The sequence below is a fragment of the Ascidia mentula genome, chromosome 4 (genome assembly GCF_947561715.1).
Source record: "Ascidia mentula chromosome 4, kaAscMent1.1, whole genome shotgun sequence".
Lineage (NCBI taxonomy): Eukaryota > Metazoa > Chordata > Ascidiacea > Phlebobranchia > Ascidiidae > Ascidia > Ascidia mentula.
Genome location: NC_138569.1, coordinates 18,711,551 through 18,735,479, shown reverse-complemented (window position 1 = coordinate 18,735,479; position 23,929 = coordinate 18,711,551). Strand labels below are relative to the sequence as shown.

Genomic DNA, 23,929 nt, shown 5'->3' with positions numbered 1-23,929 from the left:
TCGGCGTGTCTTGCCGCAACTGCAATTTGTGCTGGCTGAGTGCTTTTACTTTGCGGGCCGAATGCGTAAATTCTCGCTGTAACAATTAAGTCTTGCATTTTGAGAAAACGATACCCCAGTTGGAACCACGATTACGACAAAAGATGGCTCTCTTTCATAGAGAAAAGTTGGAAATATTAATTTCAATCCATTGCCAAAGAAAAATAAAAACATAAACCTTCTAAAGGCTGTTATAGATAACATAGTGAATGCAAACCACCGTTGTTCGTGCGCGAAAAATCTGTAGTTTCGTCCGCCAGTAAAAAAAATATTTTGCATTGACAACTACTTCAGCTATCGCTTCACGCATAAACGTCCACAGAAATAATGAGATCTTTTTGAGCGGCAGGTGATATACCAAGGCTCAAAATCGATATACAAGAACTTCGTCTCCGAATTCAACCATCAACTGCAATAAAGCTCGGAAATTCCTTTCACTAAACATTTCTTCCTCACTTTCTAGTTTGCCGCAAGGTGTTCAAGCGCTTTGATAATCCACTTTGAGCAATTGCGATTTTGCTTTCGCATCTCTTCATACGCGGACTTGAATTGCTGAGGAAAATTGCCAACCTGTCTGTTTACACGCAGTTGCTTAACCATATCTTTTTATTCCGTGTTGAAATCTGCCATTAGGTGGTTGGCCAAATAACCTTCTTTGCCAGTTAAATATTATGTTGTCTTTCAAGGGAATTGAAAATGACCATTCGAAGCATACTGAAGGAGACCACACATTGTCTAAAACCTTAACTCGCCCGTGGTGATCGGTTATAGGGTCATCAATAACACGTCCAATGTCGAATGACGATATTATGACATTGTCTGATTTTGCGCTCTTGTAGAATCTTGGAACTTGACCTATTTACAAATTAAATATGTTTCTACACCTCGCTTCGTGATTGTGATTTGTAAGCGAAATATTTATCTGATCAGCTGCAACCATCAAAATATCTTGACGCACTGTATGGAGATTCTTGCCGCCATGATTGTCTACAGTCCTTTTTTACGTAAACAATGCGTAAATAAGTTGTCTGCCCGTTGGCGACTTTCTTTGTTACACTTCAGTTGATAATGCAACTGTATGACGCCGTGCCGTGAATAGGACACTTCGTAGATTATGAAGTGGAAATAAAGCATATGATGGAGCTGCTGCATGCTGACATACATTTCATCTCAATAAATAAGCTATGGTGCAGGAGTGACTTTCCGCTACAATTAAAAGCTTTGCGTCATAATTCAATCACGTCAGCACAGGCATGCGGACGAATACTTCAAAATAAAAACAAAGTTGTACATGGTGTTCAAAAAATTCTTCGGAATAACATTGTCTACGCCAACGGATATGAATTATTTGTATTTTTAAAATACTAATTTTAACATACTAAAAACTTCTTTTTAAACTTAACCAACGATGAAGTCAATATTAAATTGTTTGCGAGTTTAGTATTCTATGCTCTCTGCATGCAAAAAGTCGCAGTTGTTCTTCTGAGAGTCGTGCGTGGCGAAATTTCTCTAAGAGAATAAAGAAATAAAGATAAGAGGAGCCGTTGCACTACCATAAGAGTATTCTGTGCTCTAAGAGTATGCAATACGTCGCATTTATTCTCCTGGAAATCATGCGTGACAGAGATTCTCCAAGAGAATAAAGAAAACAAGAAAAGAGGAGCTGATATTAAATCATTATTATTATGGCAAGAAGAAGTGTTTGACAATTGCAACTAATTTCAGCAAGAACAAAAATTAGATTAGCGCTTTAAACAGTTTCTGGGAGTAACATTTTCTTGAAGTGATGGTAGAACACAGCACAAAACAAAATGGAAGGCAAACGGCGAACCATTTCGGAAGCTCGCTCGCGAACCAGTTTCTGTAAACTAAAGCTAAAGCCAACAAATGAAAAGCAATTTGGCAATATTGTTGTTTGTGTCAAAGTTTATCAAAATTTTAACGATTTGGAGAAAACAAAGGCGATAGACCGTAACAGCGAAACAATGTAGTTCGATGGTCAGCTCTATGGTTTGTTGGGCTGCTGCCAGAAAAATGACCATGCAAATGTTGAAAACAGAACGTTTGAATATCTTCAAAGCAAACCTGGAGTACGTATTGGATGATGTGAGGTGGGCTAAAGGCACTGAATAGAAACCAGAAACAAGGTAAGAAAGTGATCGTTTATTTTCAGTTTTTTTTTTCAGCCATAGCCTAATACATGTGCGATGTACTGAACGTTTTCGTACTTTTCGGAGAAAGTTAGTGATATTTTAGAGTGGTAGCTAATACTACATGTTCATGGGTTTCTTCACTTGTAATAAGGGTGTTTTCCTCTGTACAGAAAAATGTTTCAACAATTTGCACTAATTTTACAAACTTCTTACAAACTGGAAAATACAAGTGAAGAACTTGACAAATTAATTTCAATCCAAAAAACAGGAACTCAAATACATAAGTAATTACTTGTCACAAAGATCAAAAAGCAGACTTGTGGTATGTATATAAATACAAAAGCCTGTACAGACACATCTTACATATGCTAAAAACAGTCGGTTGTTTTAAATGCATAAAAATAACAACTCTATAATGGTGAGAAATTTTGCAAATCATACAATACACATGATTAAGTATATATATATCTAATTGAAAAGAATGACATGCGCATAGGATTTGCACAATTTTTTCTGCAATCTGCGCAATAACAATCAGCTGATGGATTAGTACATGAAAAATGTCAGTTCTGCACAAAATCTGCAGCATAAAATAATTGTTTAGGAATGTAATTGAAATTTATCAGGATGTGACTCCGAGCCATCTAGTTTGGGCAGTGTTTCCCTGTCACCCAAATTTGTTTGATCGGATCCAGACATGCCTGTTTCCTGTTTTTCCTTTGCAGGGTGTCCTGTTTCTTTTGCACCATAAGTAATATTTGTCTTGGTTTGTCTGTCAGTCAGCGAGTGAATAGATTCTCCTCCAATCTGTTACAACAGAATGGAACAAAGCTAAATATCAGGCTGTAAATTTTGTTTTTCATTTAAACATGGACAAATTAACACTATGGTGAATGTAAGTAAATACTTGCTAAAAGCTAAGGTAAGTCATAACACTATATTTTGGGGGCAATCTTTTTACGGAACATTCTCTTTGGAAATGGTTTAACATGGTTCATACCATTAATCAAATAGGGCACCTTTTTTTTAAACGTGTTTTTAAAGCAAAGTGTGATGATGCCTTTTTTGAAAGCAGATCAAGACAGGCCTACCTAACCACAAAAATACCTGCACAGTTCCAAGGTTAGAATGTAATATTGTGACATTGACTATTTGAGTTTCAGCTTTTGGGGGTGTATCATTTAAATTTTGATGAATGTTGGAGGTTTGAGCAGACCATGTATTGGTTGTTTCTTCGGCTCCTCCTATAGGCTGTTGCATAAAAGGACTTGTTTGCTCTTGAGCAGTTATCTTAGTGCTTAAGTATTTAACTGTGTTGGCTACTCTTTTGGGAAAACGTTCATCTTCTGTGATGGCTGTATATGCTTCTAATGTCCCCGGAAGCTTGACAGTTAGGTTTTCTGCTGGAATTCCACAAACGAATATTTTGTACTGAGCTTTCAGGGCTTTGTGGTGACAATATGCTCTGTGGTGACCCATTTCGTAATCCTTTACGGAATTATCTGTGGCTATCCAAAGGAAGCCATCACAATACCGACCAAAATCTTCAATCTCATCAACACTTGGTTCACCAGGTGGGGGGCAGTAATCATGATGAAAGAGCAGAGCTTTTACCCCAGGATGATTCTCAAATTCTGTTTTGAATCTTTTAGCTATTTCAGCGTCTTGCTTCAAATACAAAATTCCAATGCAAATCTGCAAAGATAAGTATATATATTGTAGCGCATATGTGAATGGTTTTTGTTTGGTAAATAATAACTTTAACATGATAGTGTTCTTAGTATAAATCAGCACAATGTAATTTATATTCTTTATCAGACTGTGCAACTTGCAGCAAAACCAACATTTTGTGTTGTGCAAAAGGCATGTTTTTATGTAGAAAATGCTTAAGAATGCATATCCCTGTTCTTTATCTCTTAAATGTGTAAATGTTTATATGCAGGAGCAGTGGCGCAACTAGCGGAATTTCAAGGGGACAGGCAACGACCACCGATATCATTTGTTTCAACTAAAACGACGCTTAAATAGGTCAAAACGTAAAAATAATAGTTCCATTGTGAGCCAGAAATTACATTTTTATGCAACAGTTCCATTATTAGAGGTATTGTTTTGTAACAATTACACTTTAGCACGCTTGAGCATATTTTCTCGCATTTCGTTCTTTCGACGTGTCTATATAGGTTACTATAGTATACTCTGCTTGACCAACTTTCGCGTCAGTTTCTTCTGTAACTACAACAGTTAGCCTCAATAACAATGTCTTGTCCACCGAAGAAAATGAGAAAAATTACGTCATTTTTTGTGGTGACGTATGAAGTAAATCCTTAGTAACAATCGAAAGATTACCGCCGTTTAGTAAATGCGAATATGATTTGGCGCTGTACCAACATACGCAGACAACAAAGGGACCTGGCATGCCGACAAACCAGCCCCCCTAGTTGCGCCCCTGTGCAGGAGGGAGGGTTTCTTAAAATGTGTATATCAAACATTTTTTAGATTTTAAAAATTTGTTGTGCCACTAAGAAGGTAGTTATGCCAAAATTTTAACAACCATTGATATTTGTTTAGATTTGCTTTATTTTTGGTCTGTTCTGTTTCACAGTCCAATACTTTGTATGTTAGCCTACCTTGTCTTCACTTGTCCTGTAAGACGAATCTGGTCTTCCCAGGAAAGCATTTGCGTCTGAAGAAACCTACAAAATATGTTTAAAAATGAGTGTAGTAGACCAATGGCCAAATTGGCAAAAATGTAAAATAAATGCATGAGCATCTTTATTTCTTAAATTTGTCTTTGTTTATGACTGGCAGTCTAAATTTTAGGTTGTTTAAGTATTTGTTTGTCGTTTTGCATCATGACTTATCCAATTGAAATGGCCATCATGCAATTTAGGTTCGATTTCTTTTCAGTCAACCTTGTTTTTGGTTTCAAGTCGATGGCAGTCCAAAATATATATGCAAAACATTGTCTAGTTCGTACAGTCAACAATTGCCAAAAAAATCTTCTGTGCAAGTAACAAACTTTCTAATATGCAGAAGCTGTTGCCATTTGAAATACATATCACTTTAAATACTTTATTGTTGTAATCCCCAAAACGGCAAGTCAACAAATGCTTACAATAGGGATTGCTTCATTGTGCTCATTCGCATTGCTCCCTGTGCGTCCTTGGATATTAAGGGGTACATTATCACCCATGATTGCCTATTTAACTAAAACACTTCTAAAAGTACCTTTATTGGAACGAGGCACAACATTATTATTCAAACGTCAGTGGTTTACTGTAACAAGTGTTGTAATGGTTCAACGATTCAACAGAGGAACTAAATGACGTCATTTCAGTATCGGTTGCGTGAGTAATATCAATTAATTTCCTACAGTCCTTGTTCTGATCTTTGCTATTGTTTGAAGTACCTACAGCGCAAATGGTTTTGATGGCCATAATTATTAAATTTTTGCTTATTTTGATATAAGTTAAATCGTAGTTCAACTGTTAATCAAAGTTTCGCATGTACGCAAGGAACCATGCTACTCAGTAGCCCAGATGTAACACCCACACGCGTAACTGGGATTTTTAAAGAGGGGTTTAAAAATTATTGTGAGAATTTCCGGATTTTTCGCTCTCTGTTAAGGTTAATTGTGATCGAACATTGCGATATACGTACGCCTGTGTTAGCGCAAATCGTTTTGCATGCGGTGGCCAGGTATTCGTCTTTGTACATTTGGGTGCGCAATTTTTTTTGAATCATACTTTAAAGTGTATATGCATATTATTTGCAACGTGTTTAAGAACTTAACTACTTGACTTGACACACAGGGTAACCGCATGACATTGCAACAGCGTAGATCCAAAAATGACTTTTCGTCCTTAAATGAACGAAAAATGGTACATGTTCCGCAACAACCCAACATGTTTGGTAACAATTAAAACAAGTTTCCGGTTTTCACGAGGATTTTGACAATAAAATTACAGTGGCGTTTATTTAGCTTTCAATAGCTTTCACAACAGAAAAATATTTCACGAGACCCCTTGGATCCCCTTGTATACGCCTGTGATAAAACCTAATTGAGAAAACGCATTCGCATACCACAACGTTGACAACATGACTGTTCCGGTCGCGTATCGTACGGCATCTCAGTGTACATGCTGCATCACAATGCAAAGAAAGTCACCAGAATATTACGACATTTGTGCGGTTTCACATGGAAACGCATTTCATAGGGAAAAGGAGATATAGTATGCTTCCAAGTATGCCACTGCTGCTTCCATACAGAAAGTCTGAACGGGATTAGCAAAATTTCCGTTATGGGACTCTCGCCACAGGGTCATCTTTTTACCGACTCCTTTAACTTTTTTCGGTCACGCCTTTTACCTTGGCACACGGACCTTAATGTCCTTTGGGAGGGTGTATGCTTTTTTTTTTGAAGAGCAATGTGTTGAGGAATGGTTATGGGATTTGTTAGGCTGAATTTTATTCTGTGTATTAACAGAAAAAATGGCATTTTTAGTAGTGAGGACCCTTATTACCCAGATCGAATCTAGTAATAGTGTAAGGTGTAAATACTTGTCTGAAGTTCCCTTTTCATGACTTTTTTCGTGTTGTTAATTTGGTCCCTTTTTCTTGCAAAAACTGTTTTGTGTAGTACCCAAACCAACCACATCGGTCCGGACTCCCTCCCCCCTTTTGTGAAATATTTTGGCCTGTTTTAATAGCTAAACAAACGCCACTGTATTTTTTTGTCAAATCCCCACGAAAACCAGAAATTTTCTTTAACGTTGACCTTAAAACCGCATCGTGCTTTCATTTGCCATTGTTTCCAAACAGGGGTCATTGTTACCGAACACTTGGCATTGTTACCAAGCAAGTTGCATTGTTACGAAACAAGTTGCATTTTCGTCAGTCTAAGGCCGGGTCCACACTCACGCTTTGCGCCGGCGGATTCTTTGTTTGTTTCATTATACGCCGGCGTGCGGGCGTACGCTCGGGACATTAAAACAAACAAAGAATCCGCCGGCGCAAAGCGTGAGTGTGGACCCGGCCTAAGGACGAAATGTCGTTGTTGTAATGGCAAGCGGCTTTCTTGTGTGTTGAGTCGATTAATGTAGTTGTTAAACACGTTGCCAATATTACGCATGTTAAAAACAACTATTAGCGCTCGCATAGGTGCAATGAGGAATATAAGGCCACTGCTTGGAAAATAGTTTTTGTTTGTTTGTTTTCTTGATAACGTAAGCCCACATTTGATCCCTTTTGGTTACAAATATATTCAAGCCATTCTTTGAAAATAATTTGAAAGTAGTAGTAATAAAACTACGGTGTAAGCACTACCGCAAAAACTCGTATCGAGTGTTCCATAGCATTACACCATTGCGCAAGCCAGGAAGCCACCGTTTATGTGACGATTTGCGCCAACACTGTCGTTCGTATTTTGCGATTCTTAACCTTCGTTTACACCTGAAAATCGGGGAATTCCCCAAAAAGTTTGGAGCCCCTCTTCAAAAATCCTCGATACGCGCATGATGATAATGCATCATTTTTCTCCTTCTAATTGTAATGTGCCAAAAAAAACTTATTTCCTAACTACAATACAGTGATTGGTTCAAAAACACAAACTACAATAAAAGCTCATGATAATTTTGTTTTATTCACACTGTAAAAAGCATAATAGTTGCAAAAGGTGCACATTATTCAGATAAATAGTGGTGAATTGAATTTTGAACATAGTTTTCAATGTGCATTAGATGCTTGTAGTTTGCTTTGGGCAAAAAACAAATGTTTTGCTTTTTAAAGGTGGCTGAGGGCTGAAGCAAACAAAACAGCAAAGTTGCTCCCTGAACACTAGAAAAATCTTTAAATCAGGATCCCCAGGCTAAAGTAAGGATATTGAGGATGTACTTTTTTTTTGTTTTGAAAATGAGCAGTAAACAATAGTGTCACCTACAAGTTGCATACTTTGTCACTAATGATGCTTAATGTAGATATAAATGCAAAATATTTACAACATATACAGTCATAGGAACACAAATCACGGATTTACTCATAATTCTGAGAATAAAAAGACTGGCCCATACTGTTATTAACATTGTCATGTTTAAAAAACGTTTCGGCAAGAACTTATGCATCCAACAAATTCTTCAATTATCCAACAGAAAAACTATACAATTTTATTTATTTTGCCAATTCCACTTCCAGCTGCAGCTAACATGTATCCAAAATCTGGTTTGTCTACAAAGAAAGTTTCAGAGTATTATTAACGGGCATTTCACATTATACTAGTTGTGTTAAGCGCTAACCTCAATAGAGCTTTAATGTAATTGACCAACAATTTTTGGACTTTGTATGTCTGCAGTTGTACAATAGCTCATATTGGTGTTGTTACAAATGTTACGTATCCTACCCAATGATTTTTATCTGTGCTTGTAATTGGCCTCAAGAGTTAATACAAATTGTATCGGTAAAAGCACATGCTACAGATTTTCTATGGATGTCAGACAAAGTAAAACCCAAAATAATCTATGTATATTTGAGGCAAAGTATATGCTTTAGACTTTAGACGCACAAAGTTCTTGATCCTACTTACAGCAAAGTTTAGAGTTATAAACCTTTCAGTTTTGTATGTTTAAACTGGCCACAATCAAACTACTTACACAAGCTTTTCTTAACTTTTCCACAAGATCCTCTCCCATGACTGCTGTTTCGTAAGCAGCAAGTTCGATCGGTAACTGCTGATTATCATCAGGTACCTGAACTGCGAAAATCTTTTTCTTTTCTGTAAGAGACTGGTGTTGAGCTATTGCTTCATGATGTTGTGAATAACCATCATTTTCCGAGTGTTTAGTTACAAGCAAAAGGATGCATTCACTCTCCTTAATGAGTGGAATAATGGCTTTAACTTTTGCATCCCCGCCAGCTGGAACAAAATCTTTTTCCAAAACAATGTTGCAGTCGTCAAATTTATTGCTGTTTTCCAATTCTTGCTTTATTTGATCTGCATGTCCATTATCATCTTTGTGGTGAAGCAAAGCCACCTATATAGAAAAGTGTGAAGGTGGCTATGTTAAATGCTAAACCTTGACAAACCCTTAAACTCAAGCAAACCAATTTTCATTGAGTTTGTGAATAAAAAAAAAATATGTTTTTACAATTTACATTAAGATATTGTAGGGTTGTATGGTGTTTTTACATTTGAAAAGATTTAATTATTTATCTTAGTAGTAACTATGCTTGAGTTTAAGGGTTTGTCAAGGTTTGTATTTTCAATGTAATCCTATGTGTGAATTATGAAAATTATGTCTCCACAAAATTCTTTACCTGCAGTTTATTATTTTTCGGACGTCCCTCCTGACAGGCGACAGCCCTATTAATACCTTCAGCATCACCCTGTACATAAGTAATGACATTACTAAGCTGTCATAGTTTTTTAGAATGCCTCACCTGTGAGATTCCCTGAGTTGTTAAGCTTCCCATTTCTGCACAAAACTAGTTGACTTTTAACAAAAAATCTACATGCAACTACATACGTTAAAAAGAGTGGTGTGCTTTTATTGTCAAAATCCATATCACATTATTTTTTAAAAGCCTGATAACCCAAATCAAAATACAGATGCCATTGTGTTAACAGCTTGTTTTATTAAAAAGATTATTCGTTTAAATGCCGTTTTTTATAACCAACGTATGCGTTTGAAACACCAAAGTAGTGTTGCCAGGTTAAATTTTCCAAAAACGCCCAACGCCTGTCCAGAAGTAGCCCAAAAACCGTTGCTTTAATTCGACATGGGATTGTGCAATGCTTGAACTATTATGGTTATGGCGCCACCTATCAGATTTTGATCTAATGCAAGAAGAAAAATATTTGAAAATATTTTTTTCAACATTGTACAAAAATTTAAAGAATTTAAGGCATAACACAAACCAACAACCTCAAAAAATCAATTATTTGCAAACAATCAACACATCATATTACAATAAACCTCGTATATCTGTATTTTTGTGTGTAAAGCGATCAAACGTGGAAGCTATGAGTAAGGAGTTATTGCAACATATTTTTTGCTGTATGAAAAATCTCTTGCATGCATTGTAGCCTCCAGCATTCCTTGCTCCATTGGATTACCTAATTTTGTTTTTCTAAAATGCCTTTTGAAAAAAAAAACAGTTCAACGACTGCAGTGATGATTTTGTTTCATATTTTCGTCGCACCCACCCGCCCACTGCGAGTTTCTCTGGATGCATTAATTATTACTCCCTGCTCCGTACGATTGTGTTGTTTGACGGAAAATGACCGCATTGTTTTACACCTGAAAATCAGGGAGTTCCCCCAAAAGTTTGGACCCCCCCTTAAAAAAATCCTGGATACGCGCATGATGATAATGCATCATGTTTCTCCTTCTGATTGTAATGTGCCAAAAAAAACTTATTTCCCTAACTACAATACAGTGATTGGTTCAAAGACACAAACAACAATAAAAGCTCATGATAATTGTGTTTTATTCACACTGTAAAAGCATAATAGTTGCAAAAGGTGCACATTATTCAGATAAATAGTGGTGAATTGAGTTTTGAACATAGTTTTCTTTGTGCATTAGATGCTTGTAGTTCGCTTTGGGCAAAAAACAAATGTTTTGCTTTTTAAAGGTGGCTAAGGGCTGAAGCAAACAAAACAGCAACGTTGCTCCCTGAACACTAGAAAAATCTTTAAATCAGGATCCCCTGGCTAAAGTAAGGGTATTGAGGATGTACTTTGTTTAATTTTAAACATAAGCAGTAAACAATAGTGTCACCTACAAGTTGCATACTTTGTCACTAATGATGCTTCATGTAAACGTAAATGCAAAATATTTACAACAAATACAGTCATAGGAACACAAATCACGGATTTGCTCATAATTCTGAGAACAAAAAGACTGGCCCATACTGTTATTAACATTGTCATGTTTGAAAAACGTTTCAGCAAGAACTTGTGCATCAAACAAATTCTTCAATTATCCAACAGAAAAACTTTTCAATTTTATTTATTTTTTCAATTCCACTTCCAGCTGCAGCTAACATATATCCAAAATCTGTTTTGTCTACAAAGAAAGTTTCAGAGTATTATTAACTGGCATTTCACATTATACTAGTTGTGTTAAGCGCTAACCTCAATAGAGTTTTAATATAATTGACCAACAATTTTTGGACTTTGTTTGTCTGCAGTTGTACAATAGCTCATATTGGTGTTGTTACAAATGTTACGTATCCTACCCAATGATTTTTAGCTGTGCTTGTAATTGGCCTCAAGAGTTAATACAAATTGTATCGGTAAAAGCACATGCTACAGATTTTCTATGGATGTCAGACAAAGTAAAACCCAAAATAATCTATGTATATTTGAGGCAAAGTATATGCTTTAGGCTTTAGACGCACAAAGTTCTTGATCCTACTTACAGCAAAGTTTAGAGTTATAAACCTTTCAGTTTTGTATGTTTAAACTGGCCACAATCAAACTACTTACACAAGCTTTTCTTAACTTTTCCACAAGATCCTCTCCCATGACTGCTGTTTCGTAAGCAGCAAGTTCGATCGGTAACTGCTGATTATCATCAGGTACCTGAACTGCGAAAATCTTTTTCTTTTCTGTAATTGAATGGTGTTGAGCTATTGCTTCATGATGTTGTGAATAACCATCATTTTCCGAGTGTTTAGTTACAAGCAAAAGGATGCATTCACTCTCCTTAATGAGTGGAATAATGGCTTTAACTTTTGCATCCCCGCCAGCTGGAACAAAATCTTTTTCCAAAACAATGTTGCAGTTGTCAAATTTATTGCTGTTTTCCAATTCTTGCTTTATTTTATCTGCATGGTCATTATCTTCTTTGTGGTGAAGCACAGCCACCTACATAGAAAAGTGTGAAGATGGCTATGTTAAATGCAAACCCTTAAACCCAAGTAAACCATTTTCATTGAGTTTGTAAATTAAAAAAATATGTTTTTACAATTTACATCAAGATATTGTAGGGTTATATGGTGTTTTTACATTTGAAAAGATATAATTATTTATCTTAGTAGTAACTATGCTTCATGTATTTTCAATGTAATCCTATGTGTGAATTATGAAAATTATGTCTCTACAAAATTCTTTACCTGCAGTTTATTATTTTTCGGACGTCCCTCCTGACAGGCGACAGCCCTATTAATACCTTCAGCATCACCCTGTACATAAGTAATGACATTACTAAGCTGTCATAGTTTTTTTAGAATGCCTCACCTGTGAGATTCCCTGAGTTGTTAAGCTTCCCATTTCTGCACAAAACTAGTTGACTTTTAACAAAAAACCTACATGCAACTACATACATTAAACGTAGTGGTGTGATTTTATTGTCAAAATCCATATCGCATTATTTTTTAAAAGCCTGATTACCCAAATAAAAATACAGATGCCATTGTGTTAACAGCGTGTTTTATTCAAAAGATTATTGGTTTAAATGCCGTTTTTTATTACCAACGTATGCGTTTGAAACACCAAAGTAGTGTTGCCAGGTTAAATTTTCCAAAACCGCCCAACGCCTGTCCAGAAGTAGCCCAAAAACCGTTGCTGTAATTCGACATGGGATTGTGCAATGCTTGAACTATCATGGTTATGGCGCCACCTTTCAGATTTTGATCTAATGCAAGAAGAAAAAGATTTAAAATTTTTTTTTTTAAATTGTACAAAAATTCAAAGAATTTAAGGCATAACAGAAACCAACAACCTCAAAAAATCAACTTTGCAAACAATCAACACATCATTTTCCAATAAACCTTGTATATCTGTATTTTCGTGTGTAAAGCGATCAAACGTGGAAGCTATGAGTAAGGAGTTATTGCAACATAATTTCTCGCTGTATGAAAAATCTCTTGCATGCATTGTAGCCTCCAGCATTCCTTGCTCCATTGGATTACCTAATTTTGTTTTTCTAAAATGCCTTTTGCAAAAAAAAAAGTTGAACGACTGCAGTGATGATTTTGTTCAATTTTTCGTCGCACCCACCCGCCCACTGCGAGTTTCTCTGAAAGCATTAATTATTACTCCCTGCACCCTACGATTGTGTTGTTTGACGGAAAATGAGCGCATTGTTTTACACCTGAAAATCAGAGAGTTCCCAAAAAAGTTTGGACCCCCCCTTAAAAAAATCCTGGATACGCGCATGATGATAATGCATCATGTTTCTCCTTCTGATTGTAATGTGCCAAAAAAAAAACTTATTTCCTAACTACAATACAGTGATTGGTTCAGAGACACAAACTACAATAAAAGCTCATGATAATTGTGTTTTATTCACACTGTAAAAAGCATAATAGTTGCAAAAGGTGCACATTATTCAGATAAATAGTGGTGAATTGAATTTTGAACATAGTTTTCAATGTGCATTAGATGCTTGTAGTTTGCTTTGGGCAAAAAACAAATGTTTTGCTTTTTAAAGGTGGCTGAGGGCTGAAGCAAACAAAACAGCAAAGTTGCTCCCTGAACACTAGAAAAATCTTTAAATCAGGATCCCCAGGCTAAAGTAAGGATATTGAGGATGTACTTTTTTTTTGTTTTGAAAATGAGCAGTAAACAATAGTGTCACCTACAAGTTGCATACTTTGTCACTAATGATGCTTAATGTAGATATAAATGCAAAATATTTACAACATATACAGTCATAGGAACACAAATCACGGATTTACTCATAATTCTGAGAATAAAAAGACTGGCCCATACTGTTATTAACATTGTCATGTTTAAAAAACGTTTCGGCAAGAACTTATGCATTCAACAAATTCTTCAATTATCCAACAGAAAAACTATACAATTTTATTTATTTTGCCAATTCCACTTCCAGCTGCAGCTAACATGTATCCAAAGTCTGGTTTGTCTACAAAGAAAGTTTCAGAGTATTATTAACGGGCATTTCACATTATACTAGTTGTGTTAAGCGCTAACGTCAATAGAGCTTTAATGTAATTGACCAACAATTTTTGGACTTTGTATGTCTGCAATTGTACAATAGCTCATATTGGTGTTGTTACAAATGTTACGTATCCTACCCAATGATTTTTAGCTGTGCTTGTAATTGGCCTCAAGAGTTAATACAAATTGTATCGGTAAAAGCACATGCTACAGATTTTCTAGGATGTCAGACAAAGTAAAACCCGGAATAATCTATGTATATTTGAGGCAAAGTATATGCTTTAGGCTTTAGGCGCACAAAGTTCTTGATCCTACTTACAGCAAAGTTTAGAGTTATAAACCTTTCAGTTTTGTATGTTTCAACTGGCCACAATTAAACTACTTACACAAGCTTTTCTTAACTTTTCCACAAGATCCTTTCCCATGACTGCTGTTTCGTAAGCAGCAAGTTCGACTGGTAACTGCTGATTATCATCAGGTACCTGAACTGCGAAAATCTTTTTCTTTTCTGTAAGAGACTGGTGTTGAGCTATTGCTTCATGATGTTGTGAATAACCATCATTTTGAGTGAATGAGTGGAATAATGGCTTTAACTTTTGCATCCCCGCCAGCTGAAACAAAATCTTTTTCCAAAACAATGTTGCAGTTGTCAAATTTATTGCTGTTTTCCAATTCTTGCTTTATTTGATCTGCATGTCCATTATCATCTTTGTGGTGAAGCAAAGCCACCTATATAGAAAAGTGTGAAGGTGGCTATGTTAAATGCTAAACCTTGACAAACCCTTAAACCCAAGTAAACCATTTTCATTGAGTTTGTAAATTAAAAAAAATATGTTTTTACAATTTACATCAAGATATTGTAGGGTTATATGGTGTTTTTACATTTGAAAAGATATAATTATTTATCTTAGTAGTAACTATGCTTCATGTATTTTCAATGTAATCCTATGTGTGATTTGTGAAAATTATGCCACTACAAAATTCATTACCTGGAGTTTGTTATTTTTCGTACGTCCCCCCTGTGAGTTGACAGTCCAATTAATAATTTCAGCATCACCCTGTACAAAAGTAATGTCATTACTAAGCTGTTATAGTGTTTTAGAATGCCTCACCTGTGAGATTTCCTGAGTTGTTAAGCTTCCCATTTCTGCACAAAACTAGTTGGCTTTTAACAAAAAATCTACATAACCACATACACGTTAAACCTAGTTGGGTGATTTTATTGTCAAAATCAATATCACATTATTTTTTTTAAAGCCCGATGACCCAAATAAAAATAGCGATGCCATTGTTTTGACAGCGTGTTTTGTAAAAAAGATTATTGATTTAAGTGCGGTAACTCTCCAACCAATTAAGTGCCGTTTTTTTTATAACTAACCTATGCACCACCCACGTTCTATGACCAACGAGACCAGTGTTGCCAGGTAAAATTTTCTAAATCCGCCCAACGCCTTGTCAAAACAAGCCCAAAAACCGCCCAAACAAGAAATTTCTGAAACAAGCCCAAAACCAGCCCAATTTTACTCTGCCTTAGCTTGAAATCGACAACTCTCAGTGAATTGTCGCACTCGGTAGCTTTAACCTACAGCGGTTACGTTTTTTCACATTTGGTTCTGACCATGGCGCCACCTATCACGTTTTCCTTAATTGCAAGGAGCATTAATACATAGCAAAAACATTGCAATATTTGATGAATTTGATTCTTAATATAACTGAAACTAACAACTTTAAAAAACGCAAGCATGTCTTTTTTCAACTACAAATCTCGTACATCTGTATTCCGTAGTTTCGTCATACGCGTGCGTAAAGCGATCAAACGTGGAAGCTGCAAGCATTATTGCAAAAAAATTTACACACTACGAAAGACCTCTTGACTGCATTGTTTCCTCAAGCAATCCTTAGTTCATTGGTTACTATATTTTTTTGATTTGTTTGCTAAAATAACATTTTCTCCGCACCATTGCTGCTTTGCAAAAACGACTCCAGTTGCATGGTTCAAGTTTCTGTCGCACCCTCCCACCCACTGCGTGTTTCTCTGAACGCATTATTACTCTCTGCGCCGTACGATTGTTTCGTTTGTCGGGAAATGAACGCATTGGTTTACTCTTGGTATGAGACATTAGTGCCAGAATGCGTGATTATAGGGATTGAAAATGTCATTGGCAAACCCGCCCAATAAACCGCAACCCGCAACTCGTAAAAATAACCCGCAACTCGATGTTGAAAACCAGCCCAATTGGGCGGGAATACCGCCACCCTGGCAACCCTGAACGAGACGACCAGAGGGATGTTAGTTGACAAAAAAAAATCGCCAGGTCACAAAACTTTGAACGTGGGTTACTCGGCCGCCCTACGAGGTAGCAACATGATTTTTTTTACACGTAAAAGTTCGTAGGCTAATCTTTCTTACAATATCAAAATGATGAAAAAATACATATTCATAATCTGTTATGAATATCATATGCGTATTATGGCATAACTCTAAGCAACGACGTTTGCCGTTGAAATCCTTTGAAACAAATCTTCTTTTGCCTTCATTTTATCAAATAACACCAAATTTGACCTTCTAAAAAAACAAGAACATTGTCAAATTTGCAAAACAAAAACCATACCCCCTTATTTTCCCATGTTTTGAACACATTTCACAGAGCAGCAGGCGAATCGAACACATTTTGGCCATAAAACCTTGCACAAACGTATGCCGATGAAATCCTTTTGAACCAACAACCTTACACACTCCTGCTATATCGAATAAAATCAAATTTGGCCTTCTAAAAAAACAAGAACCTTCTTTTATTGGACAAATAGTAACCATACCCCCCTTGCGACCGTGAACGCTATAGAGCAGCACGCGAATCGAACACATTTCGGCCATAAAACCTTGCACAAACGTATGCCGATGAAATCCTTTTGAACCAACAACCTTACACACTCCTACTAGATGCCATTCCATGCAACCTGTACAAAAATCATCGAAATCCATTGAGAAACTGCAAAGTTATGAGCGTTTAAAGTTTTGTCGACTGGAAAAAAGTGTTGTCGACCAGCGTCTCGTTGGTCGTTCTATGACTGTTTAAAGTGCACCAATAGAATATAATCAAGCCACAAATCACGCACTTTATTGCGATTTGCTCCAGTGTTGCGGAACAGGAACTGCGTGTTTTAAACAGCCCTGGAGGGTTTGCTTAGGCAATTATTCACTTAACTTGGTGCTATTTTGTGGTGGAGATATGGACTTTGGGTCAAAAATCCACCTGCTACCAATTTTGACCAGAATGCGTAGATGAGGGATTGATCTTTCATGAAACCACAAATGACTGTGTCCTTAAACGGTTCATCTCTCTTTAAATAAAACCCATGAACATTAATACCCATACTGAGTGATTTGCTTGTTTGCCCACAACAATTCCTGTGGTCGGTGACCAATGAAGATCTATTGGTACTATTTAAAGAGAAAAAAAATGATTGCAGCTGCATCGGACAAGACACAGCAAGGATCTGAGGAGCCTCCAGGAGGATCTTATGTCCTATAGGATAGCAAAAACAGTCCCAGGGGGCAACCAAAGCAAGTTTCCCGTGACAATTTTTTTTGCCATTGCGAAGAAAAGGGTTGGGGCCAACATTAAATTACAAATTGGATGAGGTTTTTGTGATTTATTTTTTTTGCAAAACCAACTTACATATTTTGCAGCCTTTTCAGCTAAAATATTGTCCGACCAGGGGGCCAATAATCGTTATATCTCAAGATAAAAAATCACATAGTGGGAAAATACTCCGATAATGTATATCATTTCCTAAATAAAAGATCATCTAATGGGCTTGAACAAAGCTAATACTGTGGGGTGTCGATTTATGCCTTTGTCGCCATTCCTAAGTATTCGACACGCGACGCCACTGTTCGACACGGGCGGCGTGAATAAATGTTAAGTTACTGGTATACAGTACCTCGAACAGACCAACGCTATTGTTATCTTCCAAAGTCCATAAATTGAATTACTGTAATTACTCAATTTAGCCTAACGTATCGGTTACGCCGATCTTGCAACATTCACATCGATCCTACTAGTTTTCTTTTTTCGAAGTTTGGACGCCAATTCTAGCCAAGCAAGGTGTTCAAGCGCTTTGATAATCCACTTTGAGCAATTGCGATTTTGCTTTCGCATCTCTTCATACGCGGACTTGAATTGCTGAGGAAAATTGCCAACCTGTCTGTTTGCACGCAGTTGCTTAACCATATCTTTTTATTCCGTGTTGAAATCTGCCAATAGGTGGTTGGCCAAATAATCTTCTTTGCCAGTTAAATATTATGTTGTCTTTCATGGGAATTGAAAATGACCATTCAAAGCATACTGAAGGAGACCAAAACCTTAATTCGCCCGTGGTGATCGGTTATAGGGTCATCAATAACACGTCCAATGTCGAATGACGATATTATGACATTATCTGATTTTGCGCTTTTGTAGAATCTAGGAACTTGACCTATTTTACAGATTAAATATGTTTCTACACCTCGCTTCGTGATTGTGATTTGTAAGCGAAATATTTATCTGATCAGCTGCAACCATCAGAATATCTTGACGCACTGTATGGAGATTCTTGCCGCCATGATTGTCTACAGTCCTTTTTTACGTAAACAATGCGTAAATAAGTTGTCTGCCCGTTGGCGGCTTTCTTTGTTACACATCAGTTGATAATGCAACTGTATGACGCCGTGCCGTGAATAGGACACTTCGTAGATTATGAAGTGGAAATAAAGCATATGATGGAGCTTCTGCATGCTGACATAACATTTCATCTCCATAAATAAGCTATGGTGCAGGAGTTTCTTTCCGCTACAATTAAAAGCTTTGCGTCATAATTCAATCACGTCAGCACAGGCATGCGGACGAATACTTCAAAATAAAAACAAAGTTGCACATGGTGTTCAAAAAATTCTTCGGAATAACATTGTCTACGCCAACGGATATGAATTATTTGTATTTTTAAAATACTAATTTTAACATACTAAAAACTTCTTTTTAAACTTAACCAACGATAAAGCCAATTTTAAATTATTTGCGAGTTTAGTATTCTATGCTCTCTGCATGCAAAAAGTCGCAGTTGTTCTTCTGAGAGTCGTGCGTGGCGAAATTTCTCTAAGAGAATAAAGAAATAAAGATAAGAGGAGCCGTTGCACTACCATAAGAGTATTCTGTGCTCTAAGAGTATGCAAAACGTCGCATTTATTCTCCTGGAAATCATGCGTGACAGAGATTCTTCAGGAGAATAAAGAAAACAAGAAAAGAGGAGCTGATATTAAATCATTATTATTATGGCAAGAAGAAGTGTTTGACAATTGCAACTAATTTCAGCAAGAACAAAAATTAGATTAGCGCTTTAAACAGTTTCTGGGAGTAACATTTTCTTGAAGTGATGGTAGAGCACAGCACAAAACAAAATGGAAGGCAAGCGGCGAACCATTTTCTGTAAACTAAAGCTAAAGCCAACAAATGAAAAGCAATTTGGCAATATTGTTGTTTGTATCAAAGTTTATTAAAATTTTAACGATTTGGAGAAAACAAACGTCGATAGTGCGTGACAGCGAAACAATGTAGTTCGATGGTCAGCTCTGGTGTGTTAGGCTGCTGCCAGAAAAATGACCATGCAAATGTTGAAAACAGAACGTTTGAATATCTTCAGGACCTATAGGGGTATTACATTGGAGAAATCCTGTGTTCAAGGCCCTCGGCTGTAATGCATCTAGCGACTGTTCCGCTTGTTTCCCAATGACAGTTGATGGGTCTTGTGACTTACATAGGGACCTAAAATTCTACAAAGTTGAAAAAAAAATTTGCTCCTGGATGAGACTGTACAGAGCAAGGACTTGTTGGGCCTCCTGGAAGATCATATGACCAACAGGGGGGTATACCCAGCCCTTGGGGGAGGGCTTTGACACTTTTTCAGCAATTAAATTTGATGCCATCGCAAAAAATGCAAATGAGTGGGTAGTTGAACGATTCATTTTTCTGCAAAATCCAGTTCCATTTTTTGTTGCTCTTTTAACCAAAATACTGAGTAACCAGGGGGGCAAATGGCCCTGGGGGGGTGGCTAAACCATTTTTTTCGGAGACTAAATTCGATCAAACTTTGTAGATATGAAATGGATCTTTCATAAAATCACAAATGATTGGACACTTAAACGATTCATTTTTCCACAAATACAGCCTGATTTTTTTGCTCCATTTTCAACATAATTTTCAGCAGCACCCACCAGCAAGTTACTACCTAATTGGAATAGCCCAAAACCCCACTAAAACTGCCCCAAACACCCTAAAATTCGCCATGACAACAGCACACACATGTGCGCTCATTCAACCGTAAATTTAACTTAATTGCGTCACTGCTTTGCTTGGTGATGCATGACTTTGCATTGTGACACAGGTCTACATGGTGGGTATTTCCCAGGACCAAAACTAATTTTCATAGAAATACCAATATGCGTCCTTCAAAGCAAACCTGGAGTACCTATTGGATGATGTGAGATGGGCTAAAGGCACTGAATACAAACCAGAAACAAGGTAAGAAAGTGATAGCCTAATACATGTGCGATGTACTGAACGTTTCCGTAGTTTTCGGAGAAAGTTAGTGATATTTTTGAGTGGTAGCTAATACTACATGTTCATAGGTTTCTTCATTTGTAATAAGGGTGTTTCCCTCTGTACAGAAAAATGTTTCAACAATTTGAACTAATTTTACAAACTGGAAAATACAAGTGAAGAACTTGACAAATTAATTTCAATCCAGAAAACAAGGAACTCAAATACATAGGTAATTACTTGTCACAAAGATCAAAAAGCAGACTTGTGGTATGTATATAAACACAAAAGCCTGTACAGACGCATCTTACATATGCTAAAAACAATCGGTTGTTTTAAATGCATAAAAAATAACAACTCTATAATGGTGAGAAATTTTGCAAATCATACAATACACATGATTAAGTATATATCTCATTAAAAAGAATGACATGCGCATAGGATTTTCATAATTTTATCTGCAATCTGCGCAATAACAATCAGCTGATGGATTAGTACATGAAAAATGTCAGTTTGTCTGCACAAAATCTGCAGCGGTTGAAGTACAACAATTCTCAAATAAAATAATTGTTTAGGAATGTAATTGAAATTTATCAGGATGTGACTCAGAGCCATCTGGTTTGGGCAGTGTTTCCCTGTCACCCAAATTTGTTTGATCGGATCCAGACATGCCTGTTTCCTGTTTTTCCTTTGCAGGGTGTCCTGTTTCTTTTGCACCGTAAGTAATATTTGTCTTGGTTTGTCTGTCAGTCAGTGAGTGAATAGATTCTCCTCCAATCTGTTACAACAGAATGGAACAAAGCTAAATATCAGGCTGTAAATTTTGTTTTTCATTTAAACATGGACAAATTAACACTATGGTGAATGTAAGTAAATGCTTGCAAAAAGCTAAGGTAAGTCATAACACTATATTTTGGGGGCAATGATAAGAAAGATATCTTTTTACGGAACATTCTCTATGGTTGCCATTCAATCAAATAGGGCAACTTTTTTTTAAACGGAGTGTTTTTGAAGCAAAGTGTGATGATGCCTTTTTTGAAAGCAGATCAAGACAGGCCTACCTAACCACAAAAATACCTGCACATTTCCAAGGTTAGAATGTAATATTGTGACATCGACTGTTTGAGTTTCAGCTTTTGAGGGTGTATCATTTAAATTTTGATGGTTGTTGGAGGCTTGAGCAGACCATGTATTGGTTGTTTCTTCGGCTCCTCCTATAGGCTGTTGCATAAAAGGACTTGTTTGCTCTTGAGCAGGTATCTTAGTGCTTAAGTATTCAACTGTGTTGGCTACTCTTTTGGGAAAACGTTCATCTTCTGTGATGGCTGTATATGCTTCTAATGTCCCCGGAAGCTTGACAGTTAGGTTTTCTGCTGGAATTCCACAAAGAAATATTTTGTACTTGTCTTTCAGGGCTTTGTGGTGACAATATGCTCTGTGGTGACCCATTTCGTAATCCTTTACGGAATTATCTGTGGCTATCCAAATGAAGCCATCACAATACTGACCAAAATCTTCAATCTCATCAACATGTGGTTCACCAGGTGGGGGGCAGTAATCATGATGAAAGAGCAGAGCTTTTACCCTAGGATGATTCTCAAATTCTGTTTTGAATCTTTTAGCTATTTCAGCGTCTTGCTTCAAATACAAAATTCCAATGCAAATCTGCAAATATATATTGTAGCGCATATGTGAATGCTTTTTGTTTGCTAAATGATATCTTTAACATGATAGTGTTCTAAGTATAAATCAGCACAATGTAATTTATATTCTTTATCAGACTGTGCAACTTGCAGCAAAACCAACATTTTGTGTTGTGCAAAAGGCATGTTTTTATGTAGAAAATGCTTGCATATAAGAATGCATATCCCTGTTCTTTATCTCTTAAATGTGTAAATGTTTATATGCACGAGGGAGAGTTTTTTAAAATGTGCATATCAAACATTTTTTAGATTTTAAAAATTTGTTGTGCCACTAAGAAGGTAGTTATGCCAACATTTTAACAACCATTGATATTTGTTAAGATTTGCTGTATTTTTGGTCTGTTCTGTTTCACAGTCCAATACTTTGTATGTTAGCCTACCTTGTCTTTACTTGTCCTGTAAGACGAATCTGGTCTCCCCAGGAAAGCATTTGCGTCTGCAGACACCTACAAAATATGTTTCAAAATGAGTGTAGTAGACCAATGGCCAAATTGGCAAAAATGTAAAATATAATGCATGAGCATCTTTATTTCTTAAATTTGTCTTTGTTTATGACTGGCAGTTTGTTTGTCGTTTTGCATCATGACTTATCCAATTGAAATATCCATCATGCAATTTAGGTTCGATTTCTCTTCAGTCAACCTTGTTTTTGGTTTCAAGTCGATGGCAGTCCAAAATATATATGTAAAACATTGTCCGTACAGTCAAGAATTGCCAAAAAAATCTTCTGTGCAAGTAACAAACTTTCTAATATGCAGAAGCTGTTGCCATTCAAAATACATATCAGTTTAAATACTTTATTGTTGTAATCCCCAAAACGGCAAGTCAACAAATGCTTACAATAGGGATTGCTTCATTGTGCTCATTCGCATTGCTCCCTGTGCGTCCTTGGATATTAAGGGGTACATTATCACCCATGATTGCCTATTTAACTAAAACGCTTCTAAAAGTACCTTTATTGGAAAAAGGCACAACATTATTATTCAAACGTCAGTGGTTTACTGTAACAAGTGTTGTAATGGTTTAACTAACGATTCCACAGAGGAACTAAATGACGTCATTTCATTATCGGTTCCATGAGTAATATCAATTAATTTCCTACAGTCCTTGTTCTATTCTTTGCTGTTGTTTGAATTACCTACAGCGCAAATGGTCTTAACGGTCGTAATTATACAATTTTTACTTATCTTGATATAAGTTAAATCGTAGTTCAACTGTTAATCAAAGGCAATAAAGTTTAGCAGGTGCGCAAGGAACCATGCTACTCAGTAGCCCAGATGTAACACCCATAGGCGTAACTGGGATTTTGAAGGGAGGTTAGAAAATTATTGTGAGAATTCCCAGATTTTTCGCTCTGCATTAAAGGTTAATTATAATTGAGCATTGCGAAATACGTACGCCTGTGTTAGCGCGAATCGTCACATAAAAAAAAATGAGCGAAATTTGAGCGAAAAATTCTGCGAGTGAAACAAAAGCTCGTTTGAAATGAGCGAACAACTTCGCTCACTGTTTTGAGTGATTGAATGACTAAATTGCTGCGTTTTCGGCGATTGCTTC

General features: G+C 36.5%; 4 protein-coding genes and 2 long non-coding RNA genes across 7 annotated transcripts; 1 reads left to right on the top strand and 5 right to left on the bottom strand.

Annotated features, from left to right (window-relative positions):
• Positions 1-2,195: 2,195 nt before the first annotated feature.
• On the bottom strand, positions 2,196-5,464 carry LOC145897163 (uncharacterized). The gene is made up of 4 exons (XM_082985350.1): positions 5,308-5,464; positions 4,820-4,885; positions 3,300-3,887; positions 2,196-2,999 (listed from the first exon to the last, which is right to left on the bottom strand). The coding sequence occupies exons 1-4, from the start codon at positions 5,383-5,385 to the stop codon at positions 2,793-2,795; spliced, it is 939 nt and encodes a 312-aa protein (XP_082841476.1). The 5' UTR covers positions 5,386-5,464; the 3' UTR covers positions 2,196-2,792.
• A 2,350-nt stretch (positions 5,465-7,814) lies between these two features.
• LOC145897166 (uncharacterized) lies at positions 7,815-9,884 on the bottom strand. The gene is made up of 4 exons (XM_082985354.1): positions 9,624-9,884; positions 9,501-9,569; positions 8,837-9,217; positions 7,815-8,414 (listed from the first exon to the last, which is right to left on the bottom strand). The coding sequence occupies exons 1-4, from the start codon at positions 9,654-9,656 to the stop codon at positions 8,388-8,390; spliced, it is 510 nt and encodes a 169-aa protein (XP_082841480.1). The 5' UTR covers positions 9,657-9,884; the 3' UTR covers positions 7,815-8,387.
• LOC145897169 (uncharacterized) lies at positions 7,824-20,912 on the top strand. The gene is made up of 5 exons (XR_014402368.1): positions 7,824-8,063; positions 10,821-10,904; positions 13,625-13,708; positions 20,515-20,651; positions 20,798-20,912. It is a non-coding gene; the product is annotated as an uncharacterized LOC145897169 (long non-coding RNA).
• On the bottom strand, positions 10,657-12,509 carry LOC145897167 (uncharacterized). Its single transcript, XM_082985355.1, has 4 exons — positions 12,430-12,509; positions 12,306-12,374; positions 11,677-12,057; positions 10,657-11,254 (listed from the first exon to the last, which is right to left on the bottom strand). Exons 1-4 carry the CDS (start codon positions 12,460-12,462, stop codon positions 11,228-11,230), a joined length of 510 nt encoding a protein of 169 aa, XP_082841481.1. The 5' UTR covers positions 12,463-12,509; the 3' UTR covers positions 10,657-11,227.
• On the bottom strand, positions 13,958-15,650 carry LOC145897168 (uncharacterized). Of its 2 annotated transcripts, XR_014402366.1 has the most exons (4): positions 15,207-15,650; positions 15,084-15,152; positions 14,481-14,823; positions 13,958-14,059 (listed from the first exon to the last, which is right to left on the bottom strand). It is a non-coding gene; the product is annotated as an uncharacterized LOC145897168 (long non-coding RNA). The 2 variants fall into 2 exon arrangements; XR_014402367.1 differs by lacking the exon at positions 13,958-14,059 and having other exon boundaries at positions 14,368-14,823.
• On the bottom strand, positions 20,762-23,366 carry LOC145897164 (uncharacterized). The gene is made up of 4 exons (XM_082985351.1): positions 23,213-23,366; positions 22,753-22,818; positions 21,747-22,334; positions 20,762-21,447 (listed from the first exon to the last, which is right to left on the bottom strand). The coding sequence occupies exons 1-4, from the start codon at positions 23,288-23,290 to the stop codon at positions 21,241-21,243; spliced, it is 939 nt and encodes a 312-aa protein (XP_082841477.1). The 5' UTR covers positions 23,291-23,366; the 3' UTR covers positions 20,762-21,240.
• Positions 23,367-23,929: the final 563 nt, after the last annotated feature.